The 25,974-nt window shown below is 40.3% G+C and overlaps 2 protein-coding genes and 2 non-coding genes across 4 annotated transcripts; all 4 read right to left on the bottom strand.

The window, feature by feature from the left end:
- Positions 1-1,658: 1,658 nt before the first annotated feature.
- Positions 1,659-19,212, bottom strand: pdcl (phosducin-like). The gene is made up of 14 exons (XM_041960702.1): positions 19,024-19,212; positions 18,856-18,939; positions 15,166-15,282; positions 13,048-13,188; positions 12,816-12,959; positions 11,302-11,483; positions 10,250-10,333; positions 9,702-9,948; positions 8,585-8,871; positions 7,904-8,051; positions 6,391-6,745; positions 3,648-3,832; positions 3,084-3,265; positions 1,659-2,747 (listed from the first exon to the last, which is right to left on the bottom strand). The coding sequence occupies exons 1-14, from the start codon at positions 19,028-19,030 to the stop codon at positions 2,184-2,186; spliced, it is 2,727 nt and encodes a 908-aa protein (XP_041816636.1). The 5' UTR covers positions 19,031-19,212; the 3' UTR covers positions 1,659-2,183.
- A 2,873-nt stretch (positions 19,213-22,085) lies between these two features.
- rpl37 (ribosomal protein L37) lies at positions 22,086-25,501 on the bottom strand. Its single transcript, XM_041960098.1, has 4 exons — positions 25,455-25,501; positions 24,582-24,717; positions 23,975-24,059; positions 22,086-22,196 (listed from the first exon to the last, which is right to left on the bottom strand). Exons 1-4 carry the CDS (start codon positions 25,455-25,457, stop codon positions 22,127-22,129), a joined length of 294 nt encoding a protein of 97 aa, XP_041816032.1. The 5' UTR covers positions 25,458-25,501; the 3' UTR covers positions 22,086-22,126.
- Positions 22,944-23,024, bottom strand: LOC121623594. Its single transcript, XR_006007836.1, has one exon. It is a non-coding gene; the product is annotated as a small nucleolar RNA SNORD72 (small nucleolar RNA).
- Positions 24,786-24,866, bottom strand: LOC121623595. The gene has a single exon (XR_006007837.1). It is a non-coding gene; the product is annotated as a small nucleolar RNA SNORD72 (small nucleolar RNA).
- Positions 25,502-25,974: the final 473 nt, after the last annotated feature.

Below are 25,974 nucleotides of genomic sequence, written 5' to 3'. Positions count from 1 at the left end.
CAGTGAATTTGAAGAGGTCAGGTAGCAGATGTGAAAAGCTTCCAGCAGATTCAACTGCATTGATCTTACAAGTTGTGGCGGAGCCCATACCATTAGTTGGCATTGATTTCATCGCTATGCAGGCTGCAGTTACCCTTACGGGTCATGCAAGCAGCAGAGGGATGAAGAAATGTTTGGTAATCAGCTCTGCCCTCTTGCAGCACCGTACTGTTGCACACAAATAATAGTTTAAAGGTGTGACAGATGTCTTCCCTCCTGGCAGGCATCAGCGCAGAGACCCATCTGCTGTTGGAGCACGCCTTTTGTGGACATGACCTGCACGGCTCAGCCGCTGCCCTCCAGGAAGAGACAACCCTCCTGCTGCTGACATTACCCTGTCTCACCCTGCTGCTGCTGCTGCTGCTGAGCTCTTTGTAGGCTGCACTGGCCTGGTGTCCACTGAAGAGCCACACATGACCGCAGCGGCCGTCGACGTCGGCGACAAGCGTAGACTACACAAAGTGAAACCTGAATAGTGAGCTTTGATATGGTTACAGGGATTAGCTCCAGCCCTGGCTCGTCCTGTCCCCAGTGATTATTGAGTGGACGGGATTGGGAGAGTTGACCAATCCACAATCTGTGTTAGATCAATCACCTCTGGGGAATTTACTGAAGTGGAAAGGAGCCAGTTGATGCTGGTGTATCATCACAGAGGAAGCTCTGTTATAGACAGTCAAGTCAAATTTTATTTATTGGCCCAAAAATCACAATTCAGCTTAAGGGGCTTTACACTCTGACACCCTCTGTACTTAGACCTTAAACCTGGTGACTCAGTTACTCTCATTCCAACGTAGGAGTTAGGAAGTTTGTGTTGTTATAATTGTGATGATAATTGAAATACAGAAAGATACTTAACTTTTGGCTACTCAGTGTACCCAAGGTCCAAATTTCTAGATGTCAACAAACAAAGCTCTGACTTTGCGAGTATTTCTTTAAGTAATTGTGAGTAGACCTTATTGACAGCAGACATTTTGACTTCTCACAGCAGGAAAAGCACAGGTGGAACTAATAACGTTCAGGGTGGTTTTGCTTCAGTAATGAACATGAACTACACCTGTGTTTAACAAGTCAAAATGTCTGCTGTGGAAAAGGTCCATCATGTGTGTAAATACTAACATTCATTTGAGCTGATCTGTAAATATAATAAATGGCTACAAATAGGATGAAGTCTGCAGCTGAATGTGTTTAACCTTTGATTATCAAAATGCTGTTGACTTGCACAACTTGCTGAATGAGAAGTTGATATTAAAGCTGCATTTGTGAACAGAAGAAGCTGCAAACACACGCTTCTGTACTACGGGCGACTCGTTCATGTCATTCTTAATCAATCAATCCACTGTTAGAGTGAAAACATTTAGTGCAGCTTTAAAGGTGGAGTGAGTCTTTCTGAAAACTGTTGATATTTGAACTCAACACCCAAACAAATACATCCCTCCCTTCAAAAGCTGCACCCCCGATATTCACAGACACACAGTGAACATGACTGTGAGGAGATATTTGCTGAAATTGACATAAATGTACTGGGTTGGAATGACTCACCCCACCTTTAACATTCCTGAGCTCCTTATTGTTTTATTGTCCATCATCTGTAACTTGGACAAATGAAGATACAACAGGCAGCGAGTCCAAACATTTGTTTATTTTTCCCACTATTTGAAATGGTGCCGCACATATAAAAGTTAGAAAATTAACTTAAAGTCAAGTCTGGGCTGAAGGGTTCGTATTCTCCAGAGTGGAACACGTTTCATACAATGAAGATGCACATGGAACACAACAGGGAAATGTGTTCTAACACAAGGAATAAATAGTCATAGCTCAAACAAAACATTTAACTTGACACCTACATCATTCTCACTGTGTATAGGAACAGGTTCTCAATATTAATAATGGCTAGAATTTACTCTTATTACAGTAAATATAACTCATGTTTGCCATGGAATGATATCATGATGAAACTTGGTGATTTGTGTGCATTTACTTTTGGCTTCAATGCTGGTTGTATGTTGCTGTGTGAGTAGTAAAATGGAAATCCTGGCTCAGTCAAGTCATCACTACGGGGATCCACATACATAAAAGTGATCTATAGTCCATGCAGACTGTACTCAACTTTTCCAAGCATATAATGTATGGTATATATTATGGCTCTAGTCTATATCAAGGTCAGAGTCCTCATCGCTGACAGTATTCTGTATGATGGCTCCATTGCGAACCGTCTTCGGGACAATGGCGGGCTTGTCGGGCAGCAGGCCGTACTCCTGCAGCAGGGCCTCCAGGTCTACAGCAAAGAAGTCTTCCCCGAGCTGGTCTGTGAGGCGCACAAAGTTACCGATGAGGTCCCCTCCTTTGTAAACGAGCAGAGCCGGCAGAGCACTGTCTCTGAACAGTGCGCTGGTGCTGATGGCTGAGCTGCGTACGCTGCAGAACTTGACCAGTGGGTATTCCTGAGCCAGACACAGCAGGCTGCCTCTCATGGCCTCACAGCCCGGGACATCAGGCTCATAGATGTGGATCATGACCAGTGTGCTTTTGTCTTCCTTGTCCAAAGCCTCCAGGAAGTCCTCTCCACTGTTAAGCTCATAGACTTGCGCAAAGCGTTTGCCACGGCAGAGCTGACGCCGCATCTCTTCAATGCGCTGCATACGGTAATGCTGGAGGAAGTCTTCATCATCCTCTTCTTCCTGGAGCATGTTGTACTCTTGCATGGTCATCTGTGGGGTAGACAAAGAGAACAATTACAGGTGGAACAGATGTTCCAATTAATCCAATTTCTATTCTGAACTGGTAGATTACTGGTCTCCTAATTGGCTATTTATAACTCTATGACAAGGACAAACATGTTTTTCAGGACATTAAGATAAACATATGTGTCAAATAGTTGGCAGGTGCATTGATGCAAAGTGAAATCAAGTGTGTCACTCAGTTTACTAATCCATACTTAGACTGTGTTAGAAAATAGAGGATAGGATAGAAGTTTAGGATAAGCAAGCATTTTACTAGCATTTCTCCAATGTGCATTGTTTGTATTTTGTCCCCATTCTACTTACTTTGCCTTTTATTTTGTCCTGCAGCTCTTTCTGTTTCTGTTCGTCTTTTTCCAAATCGAGGTCCGAGCGGCAGCTCATCGACAGCTTCTTGATCAGTCTTTCCATCTCTTTCTTCTGCTCTTGTTTCTGCTCCACCTCCAGCTGCTTGTACTTCCTCCAATCATTGATGACCCCCTTTGGTCCTGAGTAAGAGTAACCAACATCACTGTCATCGTGGAAACTACTGCAAACATGTATTATGCCATGAGTAAGTACTACTGTACGTTCATATAGTGTGGTCATTTTCTAACCACACAATTTAATGCATTACTTAAGTATTTTGTATTTAGCAAATATTTTATCCAGCAGTTAATAAATGATCAAGAACTAGATTGCTTGACAGAAAAAAAATCACTATTATTTGTGTTTAGAAATTAGAATTGAATTTTTTTGCATAACGTGCGTGACACTACAGGAATGATGTGAAGCATGTTCACAGCAAATCTTGCCTTCTCATTACCTGCTGTTCCTATACAAAATGATGCATGGTGGTCTCAGTTGGTGTATATGTGCTTGCATAAGTACCTGTGTTAACAGCACTCCCATCTGCACTGTAGTCTATCTCTGGCTCATTAACGTTAGCGTCCCGGATGGTCTTGTTCTCCCCATCCTCATCCTCGTTGTCGCTGCCTTCATCCTCACTGCTGCTGTAGTAGTACTGCAGCTTCTCTCCCAGAATTTTGTCATCCAGAGTCGTCATGACAACGGCTCACCTGAGGGCAGCAGTTATTCTTGTGTTAGATGAGGGTTCCGATGCACTTCACTAAAACAGTTTGTCTGGACTGACCTTAATGCTACCATATGAGTGTCATCAGGTTTCTGTTCATTAACATGACTAAGAGCTCATCCTTCATCTTTGTACTGCTTGCAGAAGAAAGTATGTACATTAAGTAATAATAATATAAATTAATCCTATTCCTTAAAGTCAGACTGTATTTAAAGAAAAACAGCAACCTTCATTTAGTTTGGTAATTTGACTAATAATTTTCATGAGCATTGCAATTGTGACAATACTGCCATTTGCTTAATCTTTATTTAGCCTCATAAATAAAACCTCTACAGATTAACAACAGTTTTGTTTCACAATAGTCCGGTAGAGCATATTAGGCAGTGGAGTGCAATAATCCAGATAGACAGCCATACAAGCCGTCAGAGCCCGATTAGAAAGGTCTTATTTAAAAAATAGGACATCTACACTATACATAGCTTATCGTAAGTGTGTCACTTTATAAAATTTGGGCTGAAAGGCCTTTAGTGATGCACTGAGCCGTATGTAAGCCAACTCATATGCACAGATGGAGAAACTCGGAGGCAGATGCCATTGATAAATCCCTCATTTTTGACAGCGAAATGGACGATGATATTACGCCTTAACACTGCGTACAGCTCTTTTCTTCCATTTGGTTGCAATTTGATGGCAAAACAAAACAAAAACCCTCCACTGCCTTTGAATACAATGTCTCCAATACATGTACACAGTGGGAGCGAAGGCCCAAAGCCTGCACCTGACGTTAAACTGTCTGAGAATCCCTGCCGATGTGACAGCTACGATAGCTAGCTAAATCAGCTAGTTAACGAGCAAACTGTTAACGGGTATTGTTATTTATTAACCTATCTATCCGCCACTGGAAGGACAACAGAGACAATCAAATAACCTTGTTTGTTGTTATTTTTTTAGGACACGGGCCGAACCAGCAGGAACTGCTAGCGTTTGTGAATGTGAGCTAGATTAGCGTTAGCCAGCTAAGCTTTCTTACACTGACTCCCTGAGCACCAGTAAACATTAGCTATCATAAACCGAGTAAAGGTTAAATTTACCTCGACTCTAACTTCAAACACAGCTTTAAAACTATATAAAATATCCCTTAACTTTCGTAAGAATTATTTTGATCTTACCTTGATTATATGATTGGCTAACAGAAGCAAAATTTCGCCAGTTCCCACTGCTCCTGCTAATCTCCCAGTTGAGCTGCCGCAACTGTCTGCCTAAGTATGACGCATTCAATTATCACGGAGATGTGTAATGTATCGGTGATGTACATTGTCCCATTTCCCCTTCGTTTTTTTAGTTACAATCAAATAACTCAACCTAACAGCAGCCACTCACAGTTCATTCTGGCGCTATTGGTATCCAAGTTAGTATTTCGAAGTATAATATCTGATAGGTCATATTTGAATTAACCTTAACGGTAAAAATGGATTTTACTGAGAGCACGTAAAGGCAACACGATACCATGGTTCATCCCACTGACGTAGGATGTGGTACTATGCTCGAAGCGTTATTGTGCAGTTCCCACTTTCACAACTAGAGGGAGACAACATGAATATAAAACATGACATACTGATTACACTCCTATTGTTACTGTTAGGACGTTACTACATCGTTACTCCTTTTTTATTTATTTATTTTAAAAAAGGCACCATGATACCAGCAAGAGAAATGGGTTCACTCTCCCTTTTGTTAATACAAATCACTACAGAATTCAAATAATCTAAAAAGACAGATACAGATATGTATGTATATACACATATGTGAGGCCATATCTTGTCAAAAGGTATCTGTGAATTATTCTGGTTTGTCCCTTGCATAAAAAATCAAATATGCATCCTAACATACCCAAATGTTCTGAGGTACAGGGTGACGATGCTTTTTAAACCTTGCTGTGCATTCTGTTAATTGAAATTATACACCGCCAGTCTCTTCTGTTCCCATCAGCATTTGGCCTCAAGCCAAAAGAAATACTGGATTCACAAGATGCAGTGGGTGAGAAGTGGAAGTGGGAAAGGAGACTGACTGGACCAACGGATAGACAAAGCCTATAATCACTGCCAATTTAAATGAATGGACAATAATTCACTTTGTGTCTATAGTTTTATTTCAATTAATGGTTATATTGCATTGCAATCACTTTGTTTAAAATAAATCTACAGACATTACATACTGTTACTACTGGACACTGCTAAACATGTTTTGTGATGGTATTTCAGTCTTCAGGCACAAAGCACGGAAGGCAAAAGTCAGATGTTAATGTCCTCCCTGTTTGTTCAAGTGTGAGGCAGAGAGTGAGCAAATTAAGGAAGAGATGAGTTTTCATACAGAGCTCTGAGTCCCGTGTGATTCTCCGGTGCTGTTCAACAAGCATTACTGCATGCTCTCCACATGGACATCTTCAACACGTGCTTCTTTTGTTTTTTTAGCAGCAGACCCTTTTACCTTCATTTAGCGATCTCATTCCATAACCTTTTGTTGTCTGCAAAGAGTCATAGCTCATCAGTCCTTACTTCACTGTCATCAATCCCTCTTGGTGATTGCTCCTCAGTTGGTACTCTAAATGCCACATACGGACACGTCTTGGTGTTAAGACAAACCAGCCGCTTTAGTGTGGCAGAGTTTACTATATCAAAGCCAACTTTGCCTCCAAAGGTGCTGGGTTTCCAGTAGTCAGGAGAACATATAGGGTTTCCCAGGAGTCCTTTCAGGGAGAAGGGGGCACCCATCTCCACCATGCTCTCTCCAAATATGTTGCCTGGTCTTGTTTTCTCCAGCATCATACCAGGATAAAATTCAACAGCGTCGATGTCACCGTAGAACTCTTCCAGCTCGCGGGCTATTTCCTCGTTATCTGCAAATGGAAACAACATGCATAGACAGTTAATAAAAATATCTACAATACAGTGCACCAAGGACTGATTTGAAAAATATCCATGGTGACCAGATGATGAAGCCTTATGACTTTGGTGTTCCCCTTACTTTACCTGTAGCACAAATAGCAAGCGAAAAATTCCGCTTATCCAGGAGGGTATCTCAACATATACTGTGTGAGCATTAATTAGCATAATTAGCATAAAATGTGGTGTAGATGATGAATCCTAATATCTCTGCTGATCCTCTGATTTTTTCCTCTAGTGCCACCATGAGGTTTACATTTGTGGTTTGGAGCAAAATGTCTCCACAAGTATAAGATGGATAAGCATCATTATCAGGTCAAAATTTCAATTTATACAACACTTTGATTTCTGACCAAATACCTGCAAAGCTAACTTCATTTCCACCAACCTCAGCTGAACTCTGTGTTTAGTGCTAATTAGTAAATATTAGCATGCTACTATGCTTAACTAAGATGATGTACACAATAAGCATTGTACCTTTTGTTAGCATTGCCATTGTGAGCATGCTAGCTTGTTGACCTTAGCATTTAGCTCAAAGCACCAATGCTAGCTTTAAAAGAAAGCTTAAAAACTAGCCTTTAACTAGCTATGACTTCTGATACAGGCTTGAAACTTTTGTGCTTTGCCTCACACTTATGCACTGCTGTAGTTTACTTTTAAATTGTTGTATTTTACTTGATCTTGTGCATTCTATATAATCGATTTTTACCTATATTTTATTATGCTGTCTTTATTTTCATCTTTATTCTATCTTACTTTTACTATCATCATCAAGTGGGTTTTATTCTCCATCTTTGTTTACATCCAACTGCTCCAACTGTCATTTCACAAGTTGAACACTGAGTGAAATGAATGTGAAGGAAATCAGAAAACATCAACAACTGAAGACGCTGATACAAAAATGTCTTCCAGGATAGTAATGGAGGACATTGTAATAGCAACTGATAGCAGGAGAAAAGTCTTTTAAAAAAATGGCCTGGAAGGAAGCAGATGCCATTTATTCCAAGAATGCATATTCAGCTGCTCTCATGGACTTGTTAAAGCCATAAATCACGTGCTTTGAAGGCTGCACTTCATGCTGTGTGGCCTGTACACAAAATGGTTTCTCTTACCCGTGAACTGTGCGAACGATGTGTACGGCTTAAGGTTAAAACGCTTCCTGTACTCATTGAAGGGCTGCATGCGGAGTTGGCGGGACTCCTTTATGGTCCCCACGGCGACTTTAGTCACAACAGCATTTATGTTATGGCCACCGCCAACCTGCAGGACAACGGAGAATCACAAAATATTGGACACAAAATAACAGGGAGACATTAACATGTTCTAAAAAATTTCGCTGTTTCTTTTTGGCATTCCTCTGAAGTGCTGATCAGCTCATGTGGAAGTACGTAAAGATTGTAATTAACAAACATTAATTTAGTTTCCAGCCAGTACATACAAATCTGCATGTGGCAAGACAGGGAACCCTAAAACAATATTAGTTTCTGTTTGGCATATAAACCATTTTTGTAGCTGTTATTTCATTGTCTTCCCACTTTTCTGAAGTTCTACCTTGAGTCCAGATGAATATAAAGCATTAACTTAAATACAACAACCCCCACCAACCTCAGTTAATCACATAACATTATAAAAGCATTAACCAAGTCACCCTCTTTTAATCAAGACTATGTGTGAATGCCAAAAAACACTTTACATGCAGATTATATCCCATAGTTAGTGTATAACTAAGGCTTAGTTGTAACTATGGGAATTCCTGCATAATTGTTATGTTAAAGTTGTCTGTGGTTTGCTACCTGGCCAGCAGCTTGCCGAGAGAAGGCATCCACCAGCTTCTCAATGCCGTAGTGTGTGAGAACAGAAGTGTTGAAGAGGAACTGTGTGTATGAAAGTTCATCTCCGTTAATAAAGAAGGTGTCAGGCATCAAGGGGTGCCAGTGGTAGAGCTGGCTGAACTCCAGGGCGATACGGTTCCCATACTGGAAGTGGGAGTTGAAAAGCAGGGTGGGATCGAACTTCAAATGCAGCAGGTATCCGCTGAGGTGCTGCACGTACTCCTCTATCACTATCCTTATTGTCTCACCTGAGAGAAACGTGCAGAGACACAAAGAGGGAGGGCAGGGAGATTAACGTTAGAGCGCCTAACTCAAACTGAGTCACGACACAGCAGGTTCAAACTCAAGCTGACTCAAATAAAATGATCATCCATGAGCTTATGGAGAGGTGTGCTGACATATGCAGTTTTTTTTTTAAAGAAGTGCACCAGCTCTTGACAAACAAAAAAATACCTATAAATGCATTAAAGGAATAATTTGACATTTTCAGAAATAATCTTTTTTGGTCTCTTGCTGAGAGTTTGATGAGTAGGTTGATACCACTCTCATATTTGTCAATTAAATAAACCACATCTAGCAGCCTGTTAGCGTAGCTTATCATAATGATTGAAAATGGGGGAAACCACTAGCTTGACTCTGTCCAAAGGTAACAAAATACACCTACAAGCACCTTAAAAGCTTGATCATTACACATATCCCGTTTGTTTAACCTGTACAACAACTAAAGTGTAAAAAAACAAATTTCTGGTTTTAAGGGGAATGATTTCTTGGCTGGGTGCAGTGACTTCTTACAAGCAGAGGCTCCAGCTGCAGCACATAAACCCCCATAAACCATGATTGTCATTTTCACACTCAAACAAAAGAGACACAACATTAATTAGTGAGCTGAAGAGGTGCTGGTAGGTGGAGTTTGTTACCTTTGGACAGAGACAGGCTAGCTGTTTACCCCTGTTTCCAATGTTTGTGCTAAGCTAAGCTAATCGGCTGCTGGCTTGTAACAAATACAAGAGTGGCATCAATATTCTCATATAACTATTTAAGAAAAATTAAGCATATTTCCAAACTGTGTCCAGCTCACCAATGATGATGAGGCGTGAGGTCTGGAAAAGCTGCTCATCATCCCAGGTGGGATGCTCTGCCTTCAGGATGTCACATACTCGGTTATGCTCCCTCAGCCACAGCGTGGCGAACATTCCCAAACCGGGAAGGAGCCCGAACACCTCCTGACCAATAGCCATCTGAGACTCGGGTGGGATGTGAGAGGGGTAGCTCATCTTAACCGGTGCATCGGCTACAGAGGGAGGGTACATCTCGCCATCAATTAACTGATGGGAAAAATAATGATTAATGATTGTACATTACTCTTGTTCCATAGTCCTGTTAACAGCATGTTAAGGATATTTACGTCTATAACATGTTTCACAGAGTTAATGATAAAAGCAACACCCACAGAAATATTGACAGCACTGTGACTGAGCAACAAACATGGCTGACATGCCTATTTGATTGATGACAATTACTCAATGCCTTTTTCACTCTGTCCTTGTTAGAGAAAGTATTTGTTCCAGTCTTGCTGAGATAGCTCTTTGTGCACATTTTCGCTATTTACAGTTTTGATTCTTTCACCTGATGCTTGAGTTTTCCGTCTTTGTGAAGCCTGAGATGGAGCTGACGTTCCAGGTTGTCTCCATAAATGTGCCCTGCATCCACCTGTAGTGTCACAGGACGAGACAAAAATGAAGTGAGAGTGAGAGGAAATAAATAAAGGCATGGCTAAATTCCAGCTGGTGACATTATGATTTACACAATGCACCATTTTTATTTTTATTTTTGCAATTTTATTGACACAAACATTCATTCAAAGCACAAATGCAAAGTTATTGAAAGTTATAAGTTATTGTCTACAATGACAAAGCATCAGCGAAGCCAAATCCTATTAGGCTCTGACCACTCTTTCACAAAACCTAGACTATTGACTTTGTTCATTAATCACTGCCTCCCCACAAACCAAAGTCTTTTTCAAGGTCACTGATTCAGTTCTTAGTGGTTCATCCAACACAGACACTGAAGTATTGATCTGAGAAATTAGCTGCCTATTGTACTGATGAGTTAGACAGTATAAAGTCTCACTTTTACCCATTTTGATCTTCTTTTTTGAATAGCTTTCAGTCAGGCTTTAGATCTTGCCATACCACTGAGAAAGCTCTTGTTAAGACTTAGAATAGAAGTTTGAGAAGCTGAAGCTGGTTAGCTTAGCCCTGGTCGGTACCCACTGTTTCCAGTGTTTGTGCTAAGTTAGCTGGCGGCAAGAAAGCACATACTTTCCCTTTAAACCTGTTACAACCTTACCTGTCAGGCAGAACCTTCTCTGTTCACAGATTTGTGTTCCCCTGGCCAGTGTATGGCCATTACATTGTGGCGTTCCCCAAGGGTCCGTGCAAGGCCCACTGTTTTAATTATGTGCTTCCCTTCAGTCAGTTGTTACAAATCCATGCTATCCTCTTCCGTTGCTATGCGAATAATGTTGTGTTTTTATCAATAGTATATGCAATATTTTAATTTTTGATTTTTATACATTGTTTTTCCTCTTGGAAAGCACTTTGCAACTCTGCTGAGAAGAGTGCTATTCAAGTACCGTTTTTTGTTATCGAATGGACAAAAACTCTAAATGGACTAACCCCATGTGCTAAAGCCTTAGTGAAGCCCAGGCCCATGCGGTTGTAGGTCTTGAAGAACTGGTGGGTGAAGTGTTGTGCAAAGAAGGCGAACATGAGGTTGGAGCCCTGGGGGTCGGGTCTAAACGTCCTTCTCTTCAGCAACCTCTCAACCAGCAGCTCAGGGTCAGGCAGCCCAGCTTTGCCTGAACAGAAAAAAATCACAGCGTCATAGGCAGCAAAGGGCAACACACAGATACACCACGCCTCTAGTCATAATACTGAAGCAGCACGTCTGTGAAAACAGTCCTGACACAGTTAACACATCCCACTGCACTTCTGAACCATCCAAGGTCAATAATCTTCATTTTAAATTGAGCTTCTTCTGAAACACCACTGAGCAATAGACATCTTCTGGATTCTGGATTGCATATTGTTGATGCTGTCACACATTTGCAGCTCATAATGCATTAAAAAATCAAAACGATGCAGTGATGGAAAGTAACTCTGTTTACTCAAGATTGCTGCTCACTGTCCGTTTCCCTCAGAGTGCAGCAACTACGAAACACACGGGATACTCATGCAGCTGTTTCCACATTTCCGTGAAGAAACGATGAACACCACTTTGGAGATAGGAGGTGAAGTGAAATTGTTATAATTACATGTGGAATAATAACAATTTGAGTCTTGCCTCGCCCAGACAAGTAACTACAGGAGGGGTTGGTGTTGGGGTGGAGGAGGAATTAGAAGAAAACATTAGGAGAAAAAATGTGACTTCATTCATTCAATTAGTTTCTAATGGAGACATGAAAACAGATAGAAACAGTGCCAGTCGGACTGGATCACCAGTCAGCCTTCATTGTCCGGGCAGAATGTACACGGTGGCAGAGAACTGCACAGGGAACTATTTTAGTACAATTTTCAGGCACTTGTAGTTGACCTATTTCTATTCTATGATACTTAACACTCCACTATAGTTTACATGGAAATCCTGTTGTTTTTAAACCGCTACTATCTTACTATTATCTTACAGCTACAAGATAGCCAAAGCATACAGTAACATCATTCATCTTATAAAATATAGACTGAACTGTTGAACCGTTGTTGAACAACATAGTTACAATTTGCTTATTATCATTTTATTATAATCATTGTATTACTACAAATAGGTAGAGCTGAGTAATGTTTGAGCATTTTGATATTAGTGCCAATACAATAATTTGGTTTCGGTACAGATGTTAAAAAACACTTTTATTGATACCTTACTTTGTGAAATACTAACACATTCTGCTGCAAAATAGACAACAAAGCCACATTTAGTACATATTAAATGTTGTTTAAACACAAGCAGGCAAGAACCTTTGCATAAATAAAATCCAATATCTAATCTAGAATTTGCTAAATTTGACTATTTAAAAAACTATTTGATCAAAGAAAAAGTAAAAATGATTTCATATTACACTTATTAATTTGATCCACTGTTAATGTAAAAATGTTGCTTAACGCATCTTAAAACTCAATATAATTGAGCGACTAACCTTTGACCCCCAGAGGTGTTGGGCAGTCCTCTGGCACTGGGGGCAGAATCCGAGTATAGTAGCTCAGATTATAGTAGGATTCCCAGCTGAGGTAGCCATATTTTGAGTTGAAGGTTGGAGGGCTGGGTATTAAGTTGGACCTAACTGTTCAGAAAAAATAAAAAGTTATTGGATACATTGAGTATGTGGCAGCTCTGAGTGAATATCTTTGAATGAACAACTGATTCTGGACCTGTTAGAACCAGCCGCATGAGAACGTCCCGTAGGAAGGTGTAGTTGATGATGTCCCAGAGCCAGCGGAAATGAGTGAGAATGTAATGCACCGCATCTGGGCTGGGCTTCAAGAACTGGCGCACTCTGGTCCAAAACTCAGCTGTGGTGGGAGGACACATGAAAAAACAATCTTGTTACGGGAAATCTGGGCTGCTGGGAATCTAGAGTGGAAATTCACTCAGGATAACAAAGTCATTATCTCACTGTTTACCAGCGAACTAAGCAGGCTTGGCTTTGATTTCATAGCCTCGTTCCAGACCTGTGAATTGCCACCCACTTCACTGAACTGCCCAGTGATTCACTGAATGAAATGAATGGAGATGGCATTTCAGTCGGATTATCAGTGTAGGAATTTTAGCCTCCCGGGGGCAAGGCTGAATCACCACCCAGACTAAGAAGGCTCCAAAAGTCCGGGGGCTCCAGAAGCTCAAGGCTCACTGTGTGCTTCCTGGTTTGTAGTAATTAAATTGCACACATGCTTGAGATAATGAACCATTAAAGCAGAATATGAAGTAAACAGAAAGAAGCACTTGTTGGATGCTGGAAATGAGGTCTGTGGTCAACACAAGCTCAAGAGATTTTCACATTTTGTTCAGCAACATAAACTACGCCAGTAAATACGTCTGTGAGTGTGTATTGTATAGTGTAGTGTAGTAGAAAGCTCAGTGGTGACATTGAAGTCATGTGACCGTGGTTATAGCCTAACATAGCTTTTTACTACTTGCATTTAAGTTTCAAAAATCCTAAAAGTGGTGTTGTGCTGAACAAAATGTGCAAATATCGTAAACTTTGGTTTGCCACGGAGCTTATTTCTGCAGTAATCCCAAATTCATTTGAAAAATCCCATTGGCTATTTGTCGAGGGAACCAGGGCGACGCTAACGTCTGGGTTGGCCTACAAAGGTATGTCATCCATGCAGCGCTCTTGAACGTGACTGCTTTCTTGCAGGGATAGCGGGAGTCTTCTCTACTGTAAATACCTTAGATTCTGTTTATTTAACATAGGATAACCTAAAAAAAACATTTGTTCAAACAGTTCTGTCTGCTGATTGTTGATTGTAGTCGAGAATTATGACTTACAGCCATGTTTCTTTCTGCGTCTTGCTCGTGTGTGGTGCCTTAGCGAGTTTTTTCACTGAAAACAGCTGCCTTATGTGGCCCGAAATGATGTTATGAGAGCTGTGAGAGTGAACCAAGAAAGCTAAACATTGAGCTCAAACTCACTATTAAGCTCAGTTAAGTCCAGGGATGCTGCAGATTCTGTGATAATTCTCTGTTGGTTCCTCACTACAAGGGGACCACCTTTCACTCTGTCACATCGTCATTTGATTCTATTATAAAAATGTTGATGAATAGAATAAACGAAATATGAAAAAGCATGAAAGCACTGTGTTAAAGTTGGTGGAAAGTGTTTGGTGACCTCAGTACCCTGTCAGTGACCCTCGTTAAAATCCTCAAGTGCCATAAAGATATTTCACAGCGGATTCTGTTTAAGTATAATATGCTACATGTGGCTACTTTACTGTCTAAGAGCTGAAACTGTTATTCTCAGTAAATGTTATCACTCAATCCCATTTCCCCTTTTCATGTTTTTCTTCCTTTTCCTCCCGCTCCTTCTTTCTTTTTTTTTCAGCACAGTCAAAGCAATGGTTAATTGTTGCTATGCCCGACGAGTGTGACATAACTACATAACTGTTTGCCAAATACCTCACATCTGATTAAGGACTACAATGTGTGAGCGCTCCTTGTTAATGAGAAGTGGACCGGCAGACTTAGTAGGTGGTTCAGCAAAGAGATCAGCAGAAGCTGCTCTGATCCAGCTGGTCTCTTTCGGGCTGTTCCTCCGATTTTTCCAAATATTTGGGTCTAGACGAGGAGTCCTGACTATGTGAGCCAGGAGCTATGTTGCTCTATTTCCTGATTTAACAACAACAAAATGAAACAATCTTTTTCATCAGCCCACCATCTAAGCCTTTCTGTCTCATGTACAAAAGAACAGCAGAATACTTCAAATTCCTCTAAAGTGCAATAATATGGGAGGATATGAGCGCTGGTCTCATGCGGGTAAGTGGACTCACGGACAGTGCAGTTTTCTCCGTAGTAGCCGGTACGAGTGCAGTCACACTCGTACTTGTCTTCCCCATACCTCACACACACACCCCAGTGCTGACAGGGCAGATAGCAGCATGGGTTCACTGTGAAAAATGAGAGGAACTCATGTCAAAGACTGTGAGACGCACATAAACCCAGGCAGGCGGATCACATATGAAGCTGTGACATTGTTAGAAATTGATAAAACAGATCAAATATTGACTTGACACTCTGCTTCCTGCACTTCCCCATGAAGCAGAGTTCCCACACAAAAACATCTGTCTTGGCATGAGATGGGATCACCACCTCTGTATTTCTATGCTGCAAAAACATTTGTCTTTTAGCCAGACACTAAGTGTCAGACTGAGCCTTCAGGAACCAAAATATATAAAATATCATTAAGGTGAGGTGACGCCATTTAATTCCAGTTCCCAGTGCAGTTCTGGTTTTTGGAAAAAAATGGAAATTGGTCAAAATTAGAATTGTCAGTAGTGTCAGGAGAAAGACTGATAGTCCCTGTATAGAAATGACAAGAAATAATAATAAAAAAAACTCAAGAGAAGTTTAATTTTTGTAAACTTTCCCAGATGTAACTGTAATTTGGTACAAATCTGGGGGGGGAATAGAGACAACGCTAATACAAATAGTTAAATTAATTGCATTGCATTGAGTGTAAAAGCAGTGTAACAATGAAAATATTTATTCATTTGTCACTGCTTATTGCCAACGTTACTATTCACACATCTGGAACTGCTTTCTTGCTTGTATACGAATAACACATTTTGGTATGTTCAGCTGAGCTGCTGTGCATGCACTAAATAGTCGAGGCATTTAAAGCTAGAGGAGGTAATGTATTTCAAAGAGCATCTTTTGTTATATTTGTTGAAATTCTCTGTATGTCCTGACAGCAATCAATGAATACAATGTTCTGACAAAAAAAGAACAAAAATCCAGTGCCTGTAATGAACCCATCCAATCATTACATTTGGCCCAAAAGAAATGATTGGCTGGCCCACCTGTCTGTCTACCTACGCACCTGACCACCCGCCTGCACCCATGGGTCTTCCACAGGGCTAGGCACATGTATTGCTAAAGCTGCGAGCTAGCTGCACAAGAGTGGTAGAGAGAGTGTAGTCAAAATTTTGCAAAGCTAGCATGCTAGCTTGACCACTGTGTGTACTAACAATAGCCATGTTCATTAATAAATGTTTATGCAAATTATGACAATGCTAGGTGTTTTTGAGACATGAGGATGTTGGATATGGTTAGTGATGACAGAGATTTTGTTCGTGGACTCCTCCAGCAGTGCTCAGGCAGTGCAGGTATTCACTCTTATAACCTATAATTAGTAGCAATTTACAAAGTTCTTCCCGGGAACCTTTGCAGGAAATTATTAGTCATGTATGGACCCGTAAAATAAAGCGTTCTTTTACAGAAAAAGTGAATATGCTAATTAATTCCCTGGTAGAGAGTTAGCAAGATGAGAAGACTGATACAAACCTCCTATCAGTCCGTTTAGCACAAAGACTGGAAGCAGAGGGAAACAGTTCATTTGTGACGCAATCTGCTTGACAGCACTTCAAAAGCTCTCTAATTAATGTCTTACGTCTCATTTGTTTAATTCAGACAACAAATTAAGTGTAAAAACAACAATTTGATGGACTATTTTGTGGTTCTAAGCAGTAGCAACCAGCGGAGACTCCGCCACATAACCCCCACCCTCCCCTGTACACCAGGAAACTAAGCTAAGCTAAGTAAACTGAGCTAGCTAAGCTAACCAGCTGCTGGCAGTGGCCTTACTGATTAACAGAAAGATATGAGTGTAATATCAATCCCTTCATTTAACCCTCAGCCAGAGAGCAAATAAAAATAATTTGCAATATATTGTACTATTCCTTCCATATTTTATTGTTTATTGTTTAGTATATTTTATTGCCTTAGTATATTTTCATTCATATTTTTAATTGCTTTTACGAATATTTTTTATTGCATGTTGGTTTATTTTATTTTATTGTAGTTATCCTAATTTTATTCTTTCTAATCCTCTTATCTTTCTTACTATCTGTTCCTAACATGGGGGTTGCAATGAAAATTTCATTGACATGCTCAATGACAATAAAGACTCTTGAATCTTGAATCTTGAAAATAAGATTTAAGAGTTGTTTAAGATGGATTCTGTATCTAAAACTAAAATTAAAACCACAGAGATGTAGTACAGATTAAAACTGGCTGATTGTGATTATGTCTACCTAATTCCTTTACAATTTCATCATGAGAAAGTGGGAAAAAACATTCTTGGCTAATAAAGTCAGCCACATGAAAAGGCCTTTGTTCTTATTGCCAGAAACAAAGGGAGGCGGAGGGGAGGGAGATACACTGACAGGTTACAACAGGTTTGGTTCATACATGCTAGTTTCAGGGAGATAAATTTAATCGTCTTAAATTACAGCATGAGATAAGACTGTTTGTATCAGACATTCCTCCCTCCTGAGATTTATGCATTGATAACTACAAATTCATAATATTATAGAACAGTCAGGGTGCAGCATTACAAATCTGCATGTTACGTGAAGTGTGTGATAAACTATGAAGCATCCATGTGAAGGACAAACTCAAAAAGCATGGCTGCAGAGCACTTATATACACTCCACTCCCACATGCATGAGCGTGACGCTGCCTGCCCACACAGGGCCCCTCTGCCTCCCATCAGCACACTCAACAGATCACAAACCTCATCTCACTGCTTTGCAACTGACTATCTGATTCAGCAGGTCAGAATGAATTCAGATCTCACAGACAGCGGGAGAAATCCGCCCTACATGCGCCATAGTAATATAGAGTTACATTTGAAAATGAATCACAGCCCCTGAGTCAGCAGTTTATGGAGAAAGTTTTCTCCTGTGACTCAGTTTGTTTGACAATCCTGAAGTCTTCCTGTGTGGGCGACAATGCAACAATGACACAAGATCTCATTCAGATAATCAGAGGGTTTGGTTGTACATAAAAGCAGAAATCAACTGAAAAGAGGAGGATGGTGAAGTATTTTGTTTGTATGCGTGTGACCAGATGTGGTGGTCTGAGGGCAGGATGGTAATAATGGGGGTGGTTATACAGGTCATGTTACTTATCTGGCTACAGGTCAGGAAGGAAATATCTGTTTGGGGGGTTCACTGCAAGAAACATGTAGTTTTATGGAGCTGTCATTGCTGAAAGTAAAAGACTAAATGCTTCTTTTCTTAGATGAATACAATGTTATTACTCTGTGTCACTTTAATTTAAGTGAGAAGATCTTGAGGAGATTCTAAAACAAATTGACATGCATCGGAAAAAAAACATAATTTGGCATCCCAGTGCTTGGTTTTGTTAGACAATAAGCTGTCAAATATTAGTCTAATGCATTAGTGCCTCCTCAAGCTAATGAAGTCATGTTATTGTACAAGGAGCCTGCCAGGGCCTGTCTGTTATCAGGGTTGCCGGAATGTCTAGAAACGGAAGACCTGACAAAACCACAGGGATAAAGAAAACACAAGCATGCACGCACTTTGATTTATATCTGATAGAACATGCGTTTCCTGCATCTAACCAATGGCAGCTATTAAAGCATCAAATGCTCAGAATAATAGGACATTATTTTACAATATAGGCACCCACTGCAAACCCATTGACCTCTCACCTACCTGTGTTGGAGGTAACCTCATCACCGTGGCATCCAGGCTCCCGCAACAGCAAGAGAAGAGCCCAAACTGATCCTAGGACAGAGGCTTCAACAACAGTTTCAAGTCAGCTGGTGTAGAGGAATAGCAGGGTGAAACAAAGCCATACAAGCAACAATCAGATATACTTACATCTCATTACAGCAGCCTCAGTTCAGGAAAGTTTCATTCCAGCAAATCAAACTGGGAAAAAAGTGAAACAATGCAGACTTCTGGCTTGTTCAGGGAGCTGAGAAGAGGATATCCAGCTGCTGCAGACAGAGAATGAGAGTCACAGAGCAGCAGGGGCAGTAGTCCAGCAGGTTAACTCCTGTGTCTGTGTGCACACGGAAAGAGGAAAGTGGGACGGAGACGGCAGCCAAGTGTGTGTTTCCTCCTCTTTATCGCCCCCTGCTGGTGCACTCTCATGTTTGACTCTCATGCCGCACTGGCTTTCATTTTTTCCCCATGTTCCCTCCCCTCACACCAGGCCAATTTGATTTAAGAGTGTTGATAAGAGATATACAGTCAGGAGATTAAACTGTATACAGCATGACCTTATTTTGAAAGGTCCATGTCACTCCATCCTATAGCTTTTCAGTGTGGACCAAAGTGGTGGACTGACATTGCCATGCATACAGACAGCATGGCTCAAAAGGTGCAATACTGTCAGTTTCAATACATGAAACATACAAAATAAAAAGTCAGATGTAAACAGTGAGAAAGGCAAAGCAGAATGGAGTTGTTCAGCAGGTCAACAACAGGAACCACTGTAGGCGTTTCTGGGTCACTGGCTCGAATGTTTACTTGACGTGTATCACACAGAATTTACAGAGTGGGAACACGGCACGGCACGGCAAAAGTAGAGGTTGCGTGTCAGGACTGCGTGGATGTAATGTATGATATCAACTCAAAAGAGATGGTGATGCACTCTACAAGACTGTTTGCACAGGAAGTGTTATGAGATTTGATTCTTGTGTTATACTGAATTAAATTAGATCACAGTTTCCAAACATACTGTTGGGACAAATATATAGATAAATACATTTAAAACCAGAATTAATAACCTACTTTTAAAAAAACTTAAACCTTTCGATCAACTATTCACCTACCTATTAAACATCCATAGCAACCTTATCAACAATGCCCAACATAAACAGGAAAGCTTCAGTGAAACTGGCAGCTAAAATGCAAAAACAACAACAGTGCAAAGCTTCACAGCACTTTCACAGAGGTGGAGAATATTTTGGCAGCACAGAGCATAAACTCTGTGTCAGTACCAAGAGATATGTTGAGAAATACTGGTGCTGTAAAACCCTCACAGGCTTATCTGTGATTGATGGCATGCTCTCCCTCTGCAGTGTGCGGTTGCAGATCTTGTTAGACTTGCCAGATCTACCAACAGATTGGACGATAAAATTTGTTGACAGTCTGCAGACAGGTACTGCTACACACAAGTCTGAAAACTGGTCAAAGCATAATATATTCTTTCTGTTTAGTGACAAAAGCTTCATGGTTCCTTTACCTGCTTTGTTTAGCAACAAACATTTTCTAACATTGTTTCAAAGAAACAATGCTAACACTGTGCTCCTCTTTGATGCAATGTTTAAGGTCACTGCCCTGCTGGGAAAATAATCTTCCTCACCAATTCCCACCTGGATCTCCTCTGCAGCGCAACGCTTAACTTCTCCTTTGTCAGTATGTCGTATATGACATCAACCTTTCCAAACCCAAACATTTCCACCACGTTTGACTGCTGGTTTTCTCCACTGACGCTTTCCAGCTGCACCATAAAATTCAACCTTTTGACTCATCTGTAAACCAACTTCCCCCCACTCATCAGTGAGAGATTTCAGTATTGTTTGCCTCATGCTAAATATTTAGACTTGTTTTTGTTGTTAAAGATGTTTGGAAGCTGCAGCGGGCACTTCATCTTCGATCAGCACGTTCACTAAGTGAAGCACACAGGGCCGCTGCCAGGAGTTCTGAGCGGCTTGAAAGCAACCGAGAGAGTGCAGGCATGTTTCAGGACCCCTGTCCAGCACTGAGCCCACTCTGCAGCATCATACTTCTTGATGCTTTTCTGTCTAAAAGAGCTGTAGGTTTGATATACTGGAATTTAGAAAATTGGGTTTAATAAATACTTGGTCTACATTTCTCTCCAGTGCTTGAAAGAGATGCTCATTTCAACTTTAGTCCGTCACTCAAACAGTTTTAACTAACTAAACTGAATAATTGAGCTAAACAAGTGTCTTTCACACTGTGGCAAACTAGACTACAAAAATACATTTGTAAGGGTGCTATTTTCCAAGGGCCAGAAGACAAAAAGTGCAATTTTGGTCAATATAGTGTATTCGCCGTAAAAATCTAATTCAAATTAGGAGCACTTGTATCAAGGTTCATCTGAAATACATGGTGTGAGATCAGTGAGGAAACCTTGTCAAACAGCATGAAATAGGACTGATTAAAATGTCCTATGTGCCACTCAGGCACATTACAAAGAATTGTCTCACATCACCTCTGAGTAATGTATTTAACAAATTACTTCTTGATAAATGTGCGGTTTGTTGGCACAATCTTTGATTACTGCCTTATCGAAGATTGACTGGCAAACTTCTCATTTTTCACCTGACGTCTTGTTGTGTAATTGCCTTTATGTGCAGATTTTTCCAGCATGTTTTTGATTAGATTTTCTAATAGAAAATGGGAAACGGATCGCCTCAAAACCTTTGAAGCTAGAAAAGGAATAACAGCTCCTGGGCTGAAACAGCACCAACACACAGTGGCGCAGAGCTCCGAGGTGGGATAACATATTTCTCCCAAAATGTCTGAAACTGCTTCAAAACACATTGTGTAGCTTTGTGTCTTTCACACATTTTATTCAAATAATTTAGATTTGTTTATTCCAAATGAAGCAGGTGTGACCGTATCTATTTTTTACTCAATCAGCTCAGATCCCACTGATGTCACTACAAAACCTCCAACATTAAAACAGTTGCTCATTTTTCTGAAAACACCATTTATTTCAAGTTTGTGTTCTTACTATTGACAAAACATCTGAAGCTCATTTTGACTTGAGATTTGCACAAATGCACCAAGTGAGGATAAGTCTCAACACCCTGTATTTATTTAATGTGACAATGATCGTGACCTCTGTGTTTAGCCATCACCAGCCAGACAATAAGGCTTAAAAGATCAAGAGACAAGCCAGAAACTCCTGTTTAACATCACATTTATTTAACCAAAAATGTGTCTTTTAGGATGAGCTGGAGGCGGCCACTGCAGCACGTCTGGGTTTGGGGGTGGTGCCTTCCCGGAAACCATTCCTGGAAAATACAGGCAGAAGAAAGGTAAGTCAGGCTGCTGCAGACAAATTGCATGTAATCAGAGTAATTTAACTTAAAACCTGGTGTAAATTTTCAGTCCTTGTTACTGCACAAACAAAAAAAAACATTCTTACTCTGGTTATTAACAACTGTGCTAAAAGCTTTCCTTATTGTCACAGTTTACCATCACTAGTTACAGGCTTGTTGGCTAACTAGCTAGATAAAATCAGTGCAGCTGTTCAGAGCTGATGATTAACTCTTAACTATAAATATTTATTTCTCCTTGACTTGTTTAGACAGGAGGATAAACAGCAAGCCTGTGGCACACATGAAATCATAACATTAAGCAAGCTTGTGTTTTTGGTAAGTAAAAGAGTTTGACTAATTCACATTTCCTGAGATTTGGCACAACATCTCAAGGGCTTTTTCATAGCATTTTAACTTGTCATTTCAGGGGCAACACATTAAAAACACATTAAAACCATTAACAACAGTCCAGGTCCAATGAAGTGTCCCAGTTAGCCAGCAAACAAGACCACAATGGAACGTTTATGATAGTAAAATCTACAGTATGACTGCCAACATAAATATGCTGATAAAACTGATTAATATGAATTAGAAGTAAACAGGTGTTCACTTCGTTGGAGACAATTGGACCCCTAAGTGCTCCACTTTTAGAGAAGCCGTCTTGGCTCACAAGCTCTCCAGAGTGTTCATATTAATGTCAATCATCTTGTCTAACAATGCTGCTTACCTCAGAAAAAAACACTGATATCATATTGAATTCATTTGTTCAGACATTTTTTTTTTCACCATCACTGGTAAGCAGCATTGACAGGTCTTGTAACAGGAACAACAGAATCTGAATACTATGGATTTTTGCAAAGCACAATTAGGATTTCTGGCCTAACTCTGTAATATTTCGTTGATTTAAACACAGCCAGCAAGTAACGTGAAAAAAACAAATTGGTCACAATGCAGTACACCAGACTTCCTGCCACTGTTGGATTGAAGGCACATTACAGTTAGATACAGTTTTCTATTGTTTTAGTGGAAAAAGTGAAAAAAAAAAAAATTGATTAACCGGCACACTTGCATAGTGGACGGGTCATGTTAGCACAAATTTTTAGTTTACAGATTCATGTGTATATCTGCTCCCTGTAAAAAGCTGCGGCATCTTGTACGCTCAGTTTGCATCTTGTGAGTTACATAAATATTTGTTTCAAATGGTTTATACCCATGTTTGTTTTGGGGCGCACCATATTTTTCCCGAAAAAAACGCAATCTTAACGATACAACAGCAACACTGGTGATCATGCATTATGTAAACATCACAATTATGAAATCATTACAACCATCTGGGAAAATATGCTCATAATTAGCTTTCTCTTGGCAGCGACAAAATGCAGGAATCTTGTGTATATTCCCACTGGAAATATGTCAACACAACTCCGTGGTTGTAGTAGCTGAATCAAAATAATTTACTACAATCAGGTTTACTTTCAGTGTTTATCATGTACTCAACGGTTTTAGAAGTGATGTCAAGTTAACTAAACTTCCCTATGGTTTCCCTCCAAAATCTTAGCATCGAAATGACATTTAATCATTTGTGTTAATGATGAAAGTAAAAGCCCATTTCACATTTGACATAAAAAGCCTCAAAACACTGAACACAGACGGCAAACATTCTTTCAAAGCATAATTAACACATAACTAGCATCACATCAAACACCTGTAGTTCTGCTCTACGTTATTTTAGCTGAGTATAAAGATCTTACCTGAATCTGCGGTAGACAACCTTCAGGTGTCTCAGACGGCCGGTACCAGTGGTGTTCCTCCTCTTGGCCTTGGCGCTCCAGTTGTCTACAAAACAAACATCTGTATGCATCAAAGCAGCCTGGCCATTCACATAAATGTAGGGTTAGATAATGAACTAGCAATGTTACTGTGTAATGACACTAAGCTTAATGAAGGATTTGTTGTTCAACAAGCATTGACTTTTCTGGTCTAAAACAGTATTATGTCCATAGTTAAGGGATACAAGTATAAAAGAACTAGTGGGCTCTATCGGAGCAGAATAAACAATGACTGTGCCTGTCTGGACATCACATTTGAGAAAAACTTGTTTTTTTTTTTTAAATACCACATCACCCGCCACTGAAGAGTGAATATTCAGTGAAAGCTCCAACATTACAATAACATTAGCTGGGGCCCCTTTCATAACTGTAAGTCACTGTGGGCTGTTATGCTACGCTACGGCAATCAAAACATGCTCAAAGACAACCTGTTTCTCCTGTGCATTTCAAAGTTAACAGCATACTCCCATGCAATGTATTGAACACAAGAACAGAGTCTTATTATAAAACGTGCCACTGGGTGACTTACACTTTCTCTTGCGCTTCTCAGGGTAGCCACACTTGCCACAGGAGGACTTCTGCAGGTGGTAGGCCTTGGACCCACAACGACGGCACAGGGTGTGCGTCTTGTTCCGGCGCTTACCGAAAGATGAAGTTCCCTTCGTCTGAGAGGTAAAAGATGAGAGATCAGGCACAATCCCCAAATGCTTCACTGCAGTTCAAAGCTCTGACAGTCTTGTCTCAGCACAGAAGAATGAATCACAGGAAGTCATTTGTTCAGACATTTGTGTTTTAAGGACATCACTGACAAGACTGGTGTGGCAGTTATCAATACTGGTTTCTGGATGTGAAAGCTCTAATACTATCGATCACGGCCTCAGTTTGAGCAAAAGTACTGAAATACGGGTTGTTAAAAACTCAAGTCGTTTACAAGTCTGAATTTGTCTCCGTCGCATGCTAACAAGTGTATACACTTGGAGGTACATTCAGAGCTACCTGAAGTGATTAGCTAGTTACTATGCTAATCGCTACGGAAAAGCTAGTAAGCCATTAAACTGAGTACCACTACCTATACAAGACGATTGACAACACTAAATCATTCGTCGTCACCTATCGAGTATAAATGTAGACACTGAGGGTAATCTACACGTTATCCGATCTTCTCCCGGCTAAACCAGGCCCGTTTTGTGGACTGAAACTCAACACTATGAGAAGCAACTAAATGCTGTCTGGATGCGACAGAAACAACATTAACTATATTGAAATGGAGCTTAATCTCAAAAATTGTTTATCCAAACAGTAACAATATTCATCCGGCATCGAAACATCAATAGTCCGACTCAGATAAACAACACATTACACAGATGTTAAAAGATTTCTGTCAGTCAGCGTTGCAGCCTACCATTTTCGTCCAGTGGCTAAGGGAAAAGAGACCGGAAGGAGAGCTTGCACTCCATGAAATGACATCCGTGCTGCTTCCTGTGTAACAAAAAAATGTGGCCCCACGTAGCATGTTGCTAATGGATCGATTAAAAATAGCAATAGAGATATTAAGCAAAAGGACGCGTTAATTTAATTTCACTGCCCATTCCCGTATTTCACGTATTTAAAGAAAGGAACCCCCATTCACGAAAGTTCCCGTTCATTTTCACATAACGTGTGTAATTTATTTTAATCAGATTCAGCTTTAGTCGCCAAGTATGTGCACACATACAGCTAAGATACGTGGAAGTGTTGAGTGTTAGAAGTTTATTGACACTTAAGACACCAGATTGATGGCTTGTGGGAAGAAAACTGTTCTCAGCATCAAGTGAGTAAAGTTTATTTTCACAGCACTTTTCAAAACAGGAATCTCAAAGTGCTCCACAGTTAAAAAGAATGCATAATGGTTCCCATCATGAAAACACCAAGTAAAAACACAA

Source organism: Chelmon rostratus, chromosome 19 (genome assembly GCF_017976325.1).
Source record: "Chelmon rostratus isolate fCheRos1 chromosome 19, fCheRos1.pri, whole genome shotgun sequence".
In the NCBI taxonomy this organism is placed as follows: Eukaryota; Metazoa; Chordata; class Actinopteri; order Chaetodontiformes; family Chaetodontidae; genus Chelmon; species Chelmon rostratus.
This window is presented reverse-complemented; position numbering and strand designations above follow the sequence as displayed.